The sequence below is a fragment of the Diceros bicornis genome, chromosome 4, assembly GCF_020826845.1.
Source record: "Diceros bicornis minor isolate mBicDic1 chromosome 4, mDicBic1.mat.cur, whole genome shotgun sequence".
NCBI classification, from domain to species: domain Eukaryota; kingdom Metazoa; phylum Chordata; class Mammalia; order Perissodactyla; family Rhinocerotidae; genus Diceros; species Diceros bicornis.
The window spans coordinates 29342117-29358294 of record NC_080743.1 but is presented as its reverse complement, the minus strand read 5'-3'; the positions used below and the strand labels follow the sequence as shown (position 1 = coordinate 29358294).

General features: G+C 33.8%; 1 protein-coding gene across 10 annotated transcripts in view; it reads right to left on the bottom strand.

The window, feature by feature from the left end:
• CCDC18 (coiled-coil domain containing 18) overlaps positions 1–16178 on the bottom strand; it is a 103152-nt gene that overhangs the window by 46841 nt on the left and 40133 nt on the right. For 9 of the 10 annotated variants that reach the window (XM_058538540.1, XM_058538541.1, XM_058538542.1 and 6 more), the window contains 3 exons: positions 10676–10810; positions 10428–10505; positions 4737–4853 (listed from right to left, as the gene is read on the bottom strand). In XM_058538540.1, coding sequence (XP_058394523.1) covers positions 4737–4853; positions 10428–10505; positions 10676–10810 — 330 coding nt within the window. The remainder of the gene's footprint in view (positions 1–4736; positions 4854–10427; positions 10506–10675; positions 10811–16178) is intronic. The other variant, XM_058538547.1, reaches the window with a different exon arrangement.

Below are 16178 nucleotides of genomic sequence, written 5' to 3'. Positions count from 1 at the left end.
TAAAACGTCCATACTTCCTAAAACAATCTACAGATTCAATGTAATCCCTGTCAAAGGTCCAATGACATTTTTCACAGAAATAGAACAAAGAATCCTAACAACTGGGAGAAGATATTTGCAAACCATGTATCTGACAAGGGGTTAATATCCAAAATTATAAAGAATTCATACAACTCAACAGCAAAGAAACAAACAACCCAATTAAAAAATGGGCAAAAGATCTAACAGACATTTTCCCAAAGAAGATATACAGATGGCCAATAGGTACATGAAAAGATCAACATCACTAATTATTAGGAAAATGCAAATCAAAACTACAATGAGATATCACCTCACCACCATCAGAATGGCTATTATTAAAAAGACAAGAAATAACAAGTGTTGGAGAGGATGTGGAGAAAGGGGAACTTGCATACACTGCTGGTGGGAATGTAAATTGGTGCAGCCACTATGGAAAACAATATGGAAATTCCTCATAAAATTAATAATAGAACTACCATATGATCCAGCTACTCTACTGCTGGGTATCTATCCAAAGAACACAAAAACATGAATGCGTAAAGATATATGCACCCCTATGTTCACTGCAGCATTATTCACAATAGCCAAGACTTAGAAACAATCTAAGTGCCCATCAAGGGGTGAATGGATAAAGAAGATGTGGTATACACACACAATGGAATACTACTCAGCTATAAAAAAATTGAAATCCTGGGGCCAGCCTCGTGGCATAGTGGTTGAGTTTGCACAATTCACTTCAGCGGCAGGGGATTCGCAGGTTTGGATCTCGGGTGCAGACTTACACACTGCTCATCAAGCCATGCGAAGGTGGCGTCCCACATACAAAATAGAGGAAGACTGGCACAGATGCTAGCTCAGGGCCAATCTTCCTCATCAAAAAGAAAGAAAAAAAAGAAATCTTGCCATTTGCAACAGCATGGATGGGCCTTGAGGGTATTATGCTAAGTGAAGTAAGTCAGATGGACAAAGCAAATACTGTATGATCTCACTCATAAGTGGAAGATAAAAAGAACAACAAACACATAGAAACAGAGATTAGATTGGTGGTTACCAGAGGGGAAGGGGGGAGGGAGAAGGGCGAAATAGGTGACAGGGCACATGAGTATGGTAATAGATAGTAATTAATCTTTGAGTGGTGAACATGATTTAGTCTACACAGAAATCGAAATATAATGATGTACACCTGAAATTTATATAATGTTATAAACCAATGTCATCACAATAAAAAATAAGACAAAAGAGAAGAGAAAAAGATAAGACCTAACCAAAACACTAAGAAAGCCATACCACACAATAAAAATAAAAAATTAATTTCACTAATCTAGCCACTGGCAAAATAATTTCAATTAAAAATATTGAAGTATCTAACACGTTAGCTGTATCACAAATATTAATTCACAAAAATTAACCTGTATCTATCAATGTATACCGGCATTTCAATGCACTACCCTTTAACTTCCACTTGACTTTACTCTAAAAGTTACACAAGCAGTTTTTACATTATACTCTCTACTAAGTTATTACTATATTCAGAAGATAAAGTTTTCCTAAAGGACTCATTATTTTACGAAGTCAAGAAGAAAATAGAATTTACATTATTATTTACAAAATCTACTTTACAATTAACTTTATCTAGTATTAATGTATATCCAAAGAAAAAACACTCTCATAATTATTACTTAAAAATAAAATCTAACCCAGAAAAGTTACTGATATGATGCCAACTTACCAAAATTTAAGTCTATCAATTTGAATAAAGATATTTATCAATAAAATGATTGATTTTACTGAATCAGTGCTTTATGCAGAAAACATTTAGGCTCATTCACATCTATTTTGTGTTTATTTTCTTCTATCATGTTGACAATGTAATTTTGCATGAACAAATCCTTTTATCACTTTTTAAAGCATTTTAATATGGAATTAAAATATTTTCAAAATAATTCAAGACCCCAAAGTCACTATCATTTTAATCATAAATGTATCTATTTCAACATCTGGAAAAAAAGTTTGCTTGAGGCAAAAGCTCAGAGGAATATTTATTAGTTTCTTGTGGTAGCTAATCAACATGTAGTTTTTACAACTAGCTTTCTACGACCATGCTCTGGGGCCACTTAATTATTCAGCTAGCAAGTAATTTGGGAATATCCAGTAATTTAAAAGATTAAAACACCTTTATAACATCACCTATTATTAACAGAATGGATGCAGTATGAATCAAATCAAATTTTCTAAAACCCAGCTACATATGATGAAAACCTCACAACTCCGCTGTTATATTAATTATTTTAGCCAGCATTAGAGTTTTCTCTGTAAGACATTATAATTTGCTCTAAAGATAAATAAGTAAATAAATGTTTGGTTGGTACCTAAAAAAATAAAGGTAAATAGTAATCAGTTTTTTCTCCATGTTTCTTACCAATATACATGAAAAATGACTTTTTTTGGTGTGTGTGTGTGAAGAAGATCAGCCCTGAGCTAGCATCTATTGCCAATCCTCCTCCTTTTTTCCCCCAACCCCCAGTAGATAGTTGTACGTCATAGTTGCACATCTTTCTAGTTGCTGTATGTGGGACCCGGCCTCAGCATGGCCGGAGAAGTGGCGCGTCGGTGCGCGCCCGGGATCCGAACCTGGGCTGCCAGTAGCGGAGCGCGCGCACCCAACCACTAAGCCATGGGGCCGGCCCCAAAAATGACTTTTTAAGTAAGTAAGCCAATGCATGTGCAGTTGAGCTAATAATTCAGCAGCAATAAAAGGGCTTGCAAATCTTTCTAACTTACTTATTCTCTAGTATGGTTGTATATACCTGACTACCACTTCAGATTTCTAATTTAGGTTAAGCCTAGGTTTATAATTCCAGCTATTTTAGAAATAGGTCTGGGCCGGCCCCATGGCTTGGCGGTTGGGTGTGCGCACTCCGCTACTGGCGGCCTGGGTTCGGATCCCAGGCGTGCAACAACGCACAGCTTGTCCAGCCATGCTGAGGCTGCGTCCCACATACAGCAACTGGACGGATGTGCAACTGTGACATACAACTATCTACTGGGGCTTTGGGGAAAAAAAAAAGGAGAAGGATTGGCAATAGATGTTAGCTCAGAGCCGGTCTTCCTCAGCAAAAAGAGGAGGATTGGCATGGATGTTAGCTCAGGGCTGATCTTCCTCACAAAAAAAAAAAAAAAAGAAAGAAATAGTTCTAAGCTTATTTTGAGTAAATGCGTTATCCACCCTAGTCTCTGATGCTGTTTCTAAGAACGCAAAGTCTAAAGCTCAACAAACTCTCTTATTACAAATACTGCTTGTCTCCAGACTCCATCTCTGCCAAGTCCATTTATGCTGGAGTGTAGTGAGGGCTAGAGAATAAATGCCTAAATAATGTTTTAAAGAAGATCATAGTTAAAAAAAAAAAAATTCCTATTTTAAAAAGTCAAAGTATCCATACTTTAGGTGATTTAATTTCCATACACTGGAATAGAGAAATACATGCCCACCTGTCAAAGATGCTATAAAAACCTTCATGGAGGGAGGTGGAAGGAAGATGACAGAACCATATAAAATATAAAGATTTCTTTTTTTTTAACCTCTGAAGTTATATATATTTAAAAATTTCTTTGTTTTAGCCTCTAAAGTTATATAACTATGTGATGCACCTAATTCTGGAGTGCTGGTCAACTACATATTTGCTCTTAGATATATCCCTGCCTTCCCCCTGCTCTGTGCTCTGTGTACTGCAGGAAATTGCCCTCTGGATAACAGATAGGTTTGGCCAATAGGAGGAGCAAATAGTAGCAGTTTTCCTCCTCTCTGGCCCCAATTTCTACTAGACACTTTGTCTGTGGCCCTAGCTCTCCCCTAGGCATCCCTGCTTCTGGACTATAGTCATATGATCCCTTCCTGATGCTCCTCCATGCCTAAGAATGGTAGTGGGTCCCTTATGATAATCTCTGAGTCACCTTAGCATGCTTTGTTCGGTTTCTCTACTCTTCCATCACCTGTGTATCTAATTCTCTGTATAAAAATCCTCTATTTTAAAGATATAGAAAGGCTTCTGTTTTTGTGATTGGACTTTTCAAATATATTCAAGTCAACTTTGACGAAGATTTGTTGGGGAATATTTCTAAATACGATTTTAAGGTTTAAATGCATATATTATAAATTCTAACAAAGAAATAAAGGAATTCTTCACGAAGATTATCCCTTTGAGCAAACATTTAGTGAGTACCTATTGTCTTGAAAGCAAAGTGGTAGACACTGAGGATACAGAGGTGAATAAGATAACTCAAGAAAAGTCTTCTATCTAGTATCTGAGAAACTCATCTCAGTAAAGAAAGTCGAATTTCTAAACCTAATTCTCAATTCTTCAGACAACTAGAAGAAGCGGAAAAAAAAGGAAAAAATTTGAAGAATTTTATACCTCTAAATCTAAAACAATGTTCTAAAGGTTAATCCTTTTATATTAGAATTACTCTGTGATAGTAATAATAATTTAATCTTCTGATTCCCTAAAAATAGATTAAAGAATATCAGAATTTTAAAGCATCTTATTTTGTGTTGCACTGAAATAATGTTTGCTTCTCAAAGAATATAAAATTGGAATTTACATTTTACTTTTTATATCAGCTACGTAAAGATGTACTTTTAAAGTATCTTTAAAATAAATATCTTAAAAAGAAATCATTTGAAAAATATGCTCTATATAAAGGAAATGTTAGTTTACCTCTTCAGATTTCTTCTTTAGTTGTTTTTCAAACTTTTCCTTATTTCCTTCCAATTGACTCAAATGCAAGGCAAGTTCTTCCTTACAAATTTCCAACGCTGAATCTAATTGTCTGACCTAAGCAGGAAAAAAGCAAAAATATGAAAATCAACTTATATTAATAAGTACTTATTCTATGCTAAATATTTTACAGATTTTTCTCCTAATGTTACCTCACTACTTCAAACAGTGAACACACAATCCAACTTAGGATATAAAAGGTTATTACAGAAGAGATTTATTTAGAAAATTAATTTTTCACTGCAAACTAGGAAACCAGAGACTAATTTTCAAAAAATTAGTTCAAGGGCCACAATTTGCACACATGCTCCATATCCCATTGGTTAATAAGATTCTTGTCTTCTCCTTTCCTTTCCTTATTGTAATTCTGAGCTTTTCAGGAGTTTTTTTCTCTTAATGCTAATAGCATTCTAGTAAATAGTCTTGAAAGTGTGAAAGAAATCTAAACAAGAAGATAAAGAGAAAAATGTTCCTTCTTGCAAATACTATTCTACATCATGAAATTATCCTTGCAACTCTTATTTCTAAAAGGAGAATCTCGAAAGACACAGTTTCGAAGATTGTCCCTATAGCCTGTGAATATAACAATTAACAGCTAAAAAGTTTATCTTTGTTAATACACTATTGCCCTAGCAATAATTTTTAAATTAGTTTTTTAATAAAAGGTATAAATACTTGTAAGTTTTCTTTCTTAAGCATGAGAGCGAGTGTTAGTACTAGTATCATCTTCCACACACAGAGAAAAACAAAATCTATGACTGTCAGAATATCACACCTGATAATTACCAATATAAAAACTCATCTAGGCAAGATTCATCACTAGATGAAACCATTGGTTATAAGGTTGCTGAGGAGCAGGACACCCACACGACCTCAAAGAATCACCTCACTTTTTGTTTATTAATTACAAAGGAATAAATTGTGCCCTTAAAATGGTGAGATCTGGCAGTAATCACCTTACGTAAGGTGTCAAGATTGGCAATGCCAATACTGGGGTGGTCTGACATTATGTGCCTCCTGATGTGAAACAGGGGGAGGAACACAGTATGACCCATGTGGTGTTCTAGGTGACCTAGACTTTTCAAAAGATTCAGTGTCATGAAGAATAGAAGGAGACAGTAAGTTTAGGGGAATCTACAAGCCAAATGCAACACGTGAATTATAACTGAATCCTAGATTGAAGAAAGAAAAGGAACAAGCTAAAGTAGTGTTTCTCAAGGTTTTAATGGGCATACAAATCATCTGGACATCCCACTGAACTACAGATTCAGATTCAGTAGTGGGGCCAGGACTAGAGGAGGTGCCTAGGGCTCAAAATTTAGAGAGGCACTTACTCTCAGGGTCATGCAAGTGCCGATGCTTCACTTGTATGACCCTGAGAGTAAGCATCTTCTTAAATTTTGTGCCAGAGGCACCTCGCTTGCTTCACCTTAGTCCCAGCTCTGTTCAGTAGGTCTGGAGCACAGCAGATATTCTGCAAATCAAACAAGCTCCCAGGTGATGCTGACACTGCTAGTCCGTAGACCATGCTTTGAGTAGCAAGGCTATAAAGAACATTTTTAAATAATTGGGAAAATTTCAGTATGGACTATGTTGTTGAATGATGTTATTAAATTAATGCTGACTTTCTCTGGTGTGTAGAGGTAGTGTGGTCATGTAGGCGATAGTTTCTGTTCATAGGAGATGCAAGTTTAAGTATTAAATGCGTAAAGTATTGTTACATCTGCAACCTTCTTTCAGGTGGTCTGGCAAAAAGGAAAGGTGTGAGTGGGCGTGTGATTGGGTGGATGCAGGCACAGTGGCCACACACATGTGTGTGTGTAGAAAGAGACGATGTGAGTGTAGCTAGAGTTTAACAGACAGTGAATCTAGGTGAGGCATACAAAGATGTTCTCTACTACTCTTTTCATTTTTTGTAGGTTTGAAATTTTTCAAAATAAAATTTAATTAAAAATTAATCAATTAAAACTAATAAATAATTAATAAAACCCAAAACATCTACTACTATGTTGAATTTCTTATCTGAAGAGCTTGAGAATCAGAATCTCATACAAATAAACATCACTCACTGTATACAAACCACTTACAAATATACATGTAGATACATGTACATGAATGAATAAAATCAAAACAAAGACACTACTCTGCTGAACCCAAGAACCTCCTCAGGGACACAGTCTGGGGGCAAACAAGTCAGGGCTCTAGGATACCTATCTTCAACAAAAGCAGCTAAGCTCTTCTTTTTTGTTCATTTTTTCCCACTTATGATTTCTTTGGGGGAAAAAATCCAGAATGGAAAACAAAAGAAAATAACTAAAATCTCTAAATCTAATAAGCACCTCTTCAATTTTCTGTTTAACAGCAGGTAATATAATTGCTTTAATTTATTGGTTTCTTGTTAACTTCAGAATTTTCCTATCAATTTTCTAGCTCTCATTAATCATACTTTTATAAGTAATATAACTCTAAACTGATCCTTATAACTCCCCTGCAAATAAAAAGTTCCTATTATTTTTTTTTCCATTTTTAACACGTTTATTTCAAGTTCTATATGATCAGTGAAGAAATTTGGATTGGTATTTTATTTTTAATTTTTATTTATTGCAGTACCATTGGTTTATAATATTGTATAAATTTCAGGTGTACATCATTATACTTCTATTTCTGCATAGATTACATCAGGTTCACCACCCAAATACCAATCACAACCCATCACCACACACATGTGCCGAATTATCCCTTTCGCCCTCCCCCCTCTCCCCTTCCCCTCTAGTAATCACCAATCCAATCTCTGTCTCTATGTGTTTGTTTATTGTTATTATCTACTACTTAATGAAGGAAATCATACGGTATTTGACCTTCTCCCTCTGACTTATTTCACTTTGCATAATACCCTCAGTGTCCATCCATGTTGTCACAAATGGCTGGATTTCATCGTTTCTTATGGCTGAGTAGTATTCCATTGTGTATATATACCACATCTTCTTTATCCATTCGTCCCTTGATGGGCACTTAGGTTGATCCAAGTCTTGGCTATTGTGAAGAACGCTGCAATGAACATAGGGGTGCACGTATCTTTACGCCTTGGTGTTTTCAAGTTCTTTGGATAAATACCCAGCAGTGGAATAGCTGGATCATATGGTAGTTCTATCCTTGATTTTTTGAGGAATCTCCATACTGTTTTCCATAGTGGCTGCACCAGTTTGCACTCTCACCAGCAGTGTATGAGAGTTCCCTTCTCTCCATATCATCTCCAACACATGTTGTTTCCTGTCTTGTTAATTACAGCCATTCTGACGGGCGTGAGGTGATATCTCATTGTAGTTTTGATTTGCATTTCCCTGATAGTTAATGATTGTCAACATCTTTTCATGTGTCTGTTGCCCATCTGTATATCTTCTTTGGGGAAATGTCTGTTCAGGTCTTTTGCCCATTTTTTAATTGGGTTGTTAGTTTTTTTGTTGTTGAGATGCATGAGTTCTTTATATATTTTGGAGATTAAGCCCTTATCAGATGTATGGTTTGCCAATAACTTCTCCCAATTGTTAGGTTGTCTTTTCGTTTTGTTGATGGTTTCCTTTGCTGTGCAGAAGCTTTTTAGTTTGATGTAGTCCCATTTGTTTATTTTTTCTATTGTTTCTCTTGCCCGGTCAGACATGGTGCTTGAAAATATGTTGCTAAGACCGATGTCGAAGAGCGTACTGCCTATGTTTTCTTCTAGAAGTTTCATAGTTTCAGGTCTTACATTCAAGTCTTTAATCCATTTGGAGTTAATTTTTGTGTATGGTGTAAGGTAAGGGTCTACTTTCATTTTTTTGCATGTGGCTATCCAGTTTTCCCAACACCATTTGTTGAAGGGACTTTCTTTTCTCTACTGTATGTTCTTGGCTCCTTTGTCAAAGATTAGCTGTCCATAGATGTGTGGGTTTATTTCTGGGCTTTCGATTCTATTCCATTGATCTGTGTGTCTGTTTTTGTGCCAGTACCATGCTGTTTTGGTTACTATAGCTTTGTAGTATATTTTGAAATCAGGGAGTGTGATACCTCCAGCTTTGTTCTTTTTTCTCAGGAGTCCTTTAGCTATTCGGGGTCTTTTATTGTTCCATATAAATTTTAGAATTCTTTGTTCTATTTCTGTGAAAAATGTTGTTGGATAAAAGTTCCTATTATTTTTTATGCAAAGAACAAATAGAGGCATGCAGAGGGACACTGCCAAAACTCAGGAAAGGAAGGTGGTAAGGACATAATCAAGAAAAGAGAACTAGGTTTCAAATTTCTATTTTGTTGCTATAAATATTCTATATGTTAGAATCATTTTAGTATAGCTTGAGTCATAGGAAATTAGCTTCTATATTTCTTCCTCACTTTGACTTTTTCCCCAATAACAGCAAACCTATTAAAGATACCAAGGGACTAAAACCCAACATCATAAGTCATTCTTTTGCTGATTTCCTATCCGTCTCATATCTGGTTATTAACATACGGAAATAACATACCAGATGACTGGCTAGATGTGTTAGGTAGTTTAATGAAAAACAAGAGTAAAGTGGCAATATGAATTTTATTTAATGAAATTATTTCATGCCTACCTTTGTATAGTAGTGGTTTTTTTAATGTTAATGATCTTACAGGTTATTTTTACATGAGGAAATGAGCTGACATGGCATGAAATGTTCAAAGTTTTGGAGAATATTATAGAAAATATACAAACATAGAATATGTTATATAAATAAACATATAATTATGTTTACATGGGTACACAGGGTCACAAAATGGATTAAAAACAGAGTACTAGACAAAAAGTAAATAACATTGGATTTTTTTAATATCCTTTATATTCAACCCATATATGACAGAATAAAAGTAGCAATATGTTTGGACCTATTTTTAACGCTAAAATTGCAAAGGGAAAAATACTGAACATGTAGTAATTACTTATTAAACTTTCAGTAACTTAGTATGTGCTAAGCATTTTATGTACTTTGTTTCATTTAATCCTCACACTGATCCTCTTCTAGGGTATTGTTATCCCTATTGTACAGATGAAGAAATTAAAGTTCAGAGAGCTTAAATAACCTAGCCAAGATTACAGTCAGTTAGTAAGCACTCTGAAGTCAGAACTGAAACTCAAGTGAATTTAGCTCCAAAGCCCATGCTTTTAACCATGAAGATACACTAGCCACAAAACTGTATTTTACCCAAAAATTCTGGATTTATCCACTAATTAATCTTCTAGCAGAACTAGTAAAAAGAAGCAAAACCGGACTGCTTATAGTTTCATCTCCCTTCACTCACTCTGTTAATTCTTTACTGGTAATGTTAATAAGTGGCTACCGTTAAAAAACTTTTTTTTTGTTAAAAAACAAACTTTTCTTGAGGTAAAAAAAAAAAGAGGTTAGATAATCTACAAACTAGATTATCAACTATCAAACACTTAAGGTCATAATTCATATTGAAGAAAATATACTTACAGAAACTAAGTGCATTGACTGAGGTAAAACCGTTGCCTCTTAACTGATATTTACATAAATAGTTTTTCCAATTTAGAGAGAAAAATTTTAAAAAGGCACAAGAATGTCTCCATTAAGAAAAAAATTAAAAAAAAAATTTTTTAAGTATTAGCATACTAGCCTTGATTGTTTCTTCAGATACTTGGTTCTGTAATGCTTTCAAAGCTTCATCTTTCTTCATATTTTCCTTTTCCATTTCCTGAAAACATACAGATTGGTAGCACAAATATAAGTATGTGTATAAATATTTTAGCATTAGTAACAGTCTGTTAAACAATTCATTTGATTAGAATTAAAGGTATGTTACAGAAAGATAAACTTAAAATACTAGTCAGTTTTTGAACAGCAGTTTTATAAATATGATTTTACCCCTTTGCTTTCCGTCAAGAGTCTATCTAGTGATTCAAGATGATGTTGTTTACATATTATATCTTGCTGCAACATAGACATTGTCTTTTCTTGTTCTTGAAATTGTTGGTCTTTTTTCTCTAGTTGAGATTCAAGCTAAACACAAAAACAGGATTTGTTCATTTTCATATTAATTTTTAAAAATTTTTGAAACATTTAAAATATACAGAAAATAATACATGTTAAATTACCATTGACATTACATAGACTTTTGCATTTTGCCTAACTTCTTTCTGCTTCCTTCCTTTCAGAGAAGAAATGAAATCACATGCCCATGTCTTATCTCTTTCCTCCCCCATCAATACTATGCTGAAATTGGTCTGTATCATTCTCTTGTGTGTTTCATTCTCATACATGTTTTTTGTGCTTTTTCTACATATGTAGATCCATGAACAATATGTAATGCGGTTTTCTGTTTTGAAAATCTACATAGACTATAGTAACACTTCTACAAGTTTTAGCAACTTGTTTTTTTCACTCAATATTGTTTTAGATATTTATCCATGGATATTTATCCATGTATCCATATGTGGATCTAGTTCATTTATTTTTGTGACAATACAGTATTCCACTGTAACAAGAAACTACAGTTTGTCTACTCATCTACTCAGGAACAGTTAGATATTCCACTTTTTCCCTATTACAACAACGTTACAATAACATCCTTTGCACATGTCTCTTTATGTATGTGTATTAAAGTTTCTTTAGAACAGACCACCTAGAAGTAGACTTGGTTGTAGGAGATGCAAATTTCCAACTTTTTTCAGTATTTCTCTTCAAAGAGTATCAAAATTTGTACTTTCATTAGACATGTATAAGATTCTCACGCCCCACAACTTCACCAATGACTGCTGTTATCAAACTTCCAGAAAACTTTCGTGAAGACAAAATATGAAATTACTGATATGCCTGTATATATGTGCATACTATACACACGTACAAAAATTATATATATGCAATATACACCACACACACATACACATGTATAATAAAAATATGGTAGCAACAAGTTAACTAGAAAATATTAAAACTGAGGAACTCTGAAATAAAAACACTCAAATGAAAATAATCAAATAAAACACCTCAGAAATTAGAGGGACAGAAAGAAAAAAGATTGAAGAAAAGTGAACAGAGCCTACGGAACTTGTTGGACACCATCAAGCAGACCAACATGGGCATTATGGGAGTCCCAGAAGGACAGGGGAAAGAAAAAGGGACAGAAAGAATATCTGAAGAAATAATGATTGAAAATGTCCCAAATTTGATGAAAGACATGAATATAAACACCCAAGAATCTCAACAAACTCCAAGTAAGAGGAACTCAAATAGATCCACACCAAGACACATTATAATCAGACTTTCAAAAGGCAAAGAGAGAATTTTGAAAGCTGCAAGGGATAAGTGAATCATCACATAGAAGGGATCTTCAGTAAGATTACAAGCAGATTTCCTATCAGAAACTTTGGAGGCCAGAAGACAGTGGGCTGATATATTCAAAAGAAAAAAACTGTCTACCAAGAATCCTATATCTGGCAAAACTGTCCTTCAAAAGTGAGGGAGAAATTAAGACATTCCCAGATAAATAAAAGCTGAGGGAGTTTGTGACCACTAGCCATACCCTGCCAGATGCTCAAGGGAGTTCTGCAAGGCGAAATGAAATGACACTAGACAGTAACTTGATGCTGTAGGGAGAAATAAAAATCTCAATGAAGATAACACATGGGCAATTATAAAAGCTAGTATTATGGTAACAATGGTTTGCAACTGCACTTTTTGTTTTCTACATAATTTAAGAGACTAACACATTTAAAGAAACAAAATCAGTTATTAGTGTAAAAGCTAATATTACCGTAACTTTGGTTTGTAACTCCAAATCTTGTTTTCTACGTAATTTAAGAGACTAATAATGCATTTGGAAGAATTAATAGTTTGTGTTTTGGGGCACATGATGTGTAAAGATGTAATTTTGTGGCATCAACAACCAAAAGGGGTGGAGGTAGAGCTGTAATGGATCAGAGTTTTTGTTACGTTATTGAAGTTAACCTGGTATAAATTCAAATTAGAGTGGTACAACTTTAGGATGTTAAATGTAATCCCCATGGTAACCACAAAGAAAATAGCTATAGAATATATACAAAAGAAAATGAGAAAGGAATTTAAAAGATTCACTACAAAAAATCAACTAAATTCAAAAGAAGACAGTAATGCAGGAAATGAGGGACAAAAACTATAAGGCATATAGAAAACAAATAGCATAATGACAGAAGTAAGTCCCTTCCTATCAGTAATTACTTTAAATGTAAACGGATTAAACTCTCCAATCAAAAGACAGAGACTGGCAGAATGTATAAAAACATATGATCCAACTATATGTTGTCTACAAGAGACTCACTTGAGATCCAAAGATACAAACGTGTTCAAACTGAAAGGATGGAAAAAGATATTCCATGCCAATAGTAACCAAAAGATATCAGGGGCAGTGACACTAATATCAGACAAAACAGACTTTAAATCAAAAAAGCTTACAAGAGACAAAGAAGGACATTATATATTACTAAAAGATTCAATATAGCAATAAGATATAATAATTATAAACATTTACTCACCTAATGACAGACCATCAAAATATATGAGGCAAAAATTGACAGAATTGAAGGGAGAAATAGACAGTTCTACAATAATAGTTGGACACTTCAATATCCTACTCACAAAAATGGATAGAAAATCAGACAGAATATGACTAAGGACATAGAAGACTTAAACAACACAATAAACCAAACTAAACCAAACTAGATCTAATAGACATGTACAGAACATTCTACCTAAAAATAACAGAATACACATTCTTCTCAAGTGCACATGGGACATTTTCCAGAATAGACCATATGATAGGCCACAATTTAAATCTCAATACATTTAAAAATATAGATATTATACAAAGTATCTTCTCTGACCACAATCAGATGAAGTTAAAAATAAATAATGAAAGGAAAATTGGAAAATTCACAAAATTGTAGCACTTAAACATTACATTTTTAGAAAATCAATTGATCAAAGAAGAATTTAAAAGAGAAATCAGAAAATACTTAAGAGACAAATGAAAACAAAAACACAACTTACCAAAACTTATGGGATGCAGCAAAAGTAGGAAGGAAAGCTAAGGGGGAAATTTATAGCTATAAGCATTTACATTAAAAAACAAGAAAGATCTTGAGTCAATAACCAAACTTTACAACATAAGGAACTAGAAAAAGAACAAACTAAACCCAAAGGTAGCAAAAGGAAGAAAATAATAATGACTACAGTGAAGATCAACAAAATAAAGAACAAAAAAACATTAAAGAACATCAATGAAACAAAAAGTAGGTTCTTTGAAAAAAAAAATAAAATTGACAAATCTTCAGCTAGATGGACTAAAAAAAAGAGAGAATTCAAATTACCAAAAGCAGAAATGAAAGTGGAGATATTACTACCAATTCTACAGGAATAAAAAAGATCATATGAGAGTACTATGAACAACTGTACGCTAACAAATTGTGTAATCTAGATGAAATGGATAAATTACTAGAAACACAAAAGCCTACAAGTACTAAATCATGAAGTAATAGGTAATCTGAATAGACCTATAACTAATAAGGCGATTGAATGAGTAATCAAAAATCTCCCAACAAAGAAAAGCCCTGAACCTGATGGCTTCACTGGTAAATTCTACCAAACATTCAAAGAAGAACTAATACCAATCCTTCTCAAACTTTTCCAAAAAATTATGGAGGAGAACACTTCCTAACTAATTCTATGAGACCAGCATTAACCTGATACCAAACCCAGTCAAAGACACAAGAAAACTATAGACCAACATCCCTTATGAACATTGATGCAAAAATCCTCAAGAAAATATTAACAATCCAAATTCAGTAGCTTAGTAAAAGGATTATACACCATGACCAAGTGGGATTTATTCCTGGAATGTAAGGATGGTTCAACACATGAAAATCAAGCAATATAATACGCCATATAAACAGAATGGAGGGAAAAAATGCACATGATCATCTCAATTGATGTAGAAAAAATATTTGACAAAATTCAACACCCTTTCATGGTAAAAACACAGCAAACTAGGAACAGAAGGAAACCACCTTAACATAATTACAGCCATATACAAAAAATCCACAGCTAACATTATACTCAATGGTGAGCAACTGAAAGCTTTTAATCTAAGATCAGGAGCAAGACAAGGATGCTTCTTTTACCATTTCTATTCAACATAGTACTGCAAGTTCTAGCAGAGCAATTAGGCAACAAAAAGAAATAAAACACGTTCATATTAGGAAGGAAGAAGTAAAATTATCTCTATTTGCAGATAATATGATCTTATATGTAGAAAACCCTAAAGATTCCACACAAAAAACTATTTGAATTAATAAATAAATTCAGAAAAGTAGCAGGATACAATTTAATACACAAAAATCAGCTGCATTCCTATACATAAACAATGAACAATCTGAAAAGGAAATTACAAAAACAATTCCATTTACATTCGCATCAAAAATAATAAAATACTTAGGAATTAACCAAGGAGGTGAAAGACTTGTACAAAGAAAACTACAAAACACTGCTCAAAGAAATTAAAGAAGACATAAATAAATAAAAACATATCCCATGTTCATGGATTGGAAGACTAAATATTGTTAAAATGTCAATACTACCCAAAGCGATCTAAGGATTCAATGCAATCCCTGTCAAAATCCCAATGATGTTTTTTGCAGATACAGAAAAACCCATCCTAAAATTCAGATGGAATCCCAAGGGATGCTGAATAGCCAAAACAATCTTGTAAAAGAACAAAACTGGAAGATCCCCACTTCCTGATTTTAAATCTTACTACAAAGCTACAGCTATCACAAAATAGTGTGGTGTTGGCATAAAGACAGACATATAGACCAATGGAACAGAACAGAGAGCCCAGAAATAAATCCTGGCATATAGAGGTCAAATAATTTTTGACAAGGGGGCAAGACCATTCAGTGGTGGAAAGGACAGTCTTTTCAACAAATGGTGCTGAGAAAACTAGATATCCACATGCAAAAGAAGGAAGCTGTACCATTACTTAGCACCATATGCAAGAATTAACTCAAAATGGATCAAGGACCTAAATGTAAGACCTAAAACAATAAAACTCTTAGAAGGAAACATAAGACTAAAGCTTCACGACATCAGATTTGGTAATGATTTCTTGGATATGGCACCAAAGGCACAAGAAACAGAAGAAAAAATAGACAGATTGGACTTCATGAAAATTTAAAAATTTTGTGCATCCAAAGACACTCTCAACAGAGTAAAAGGACAACTCACAGAATGAAAGAAAATATTGGCAAATCATATACCTGATAAGGGATTAATATCTAGAATACATAGAGAACTCCTAAAACTCAACAACAAAAAAACAAACAACCCTATTAAAAAA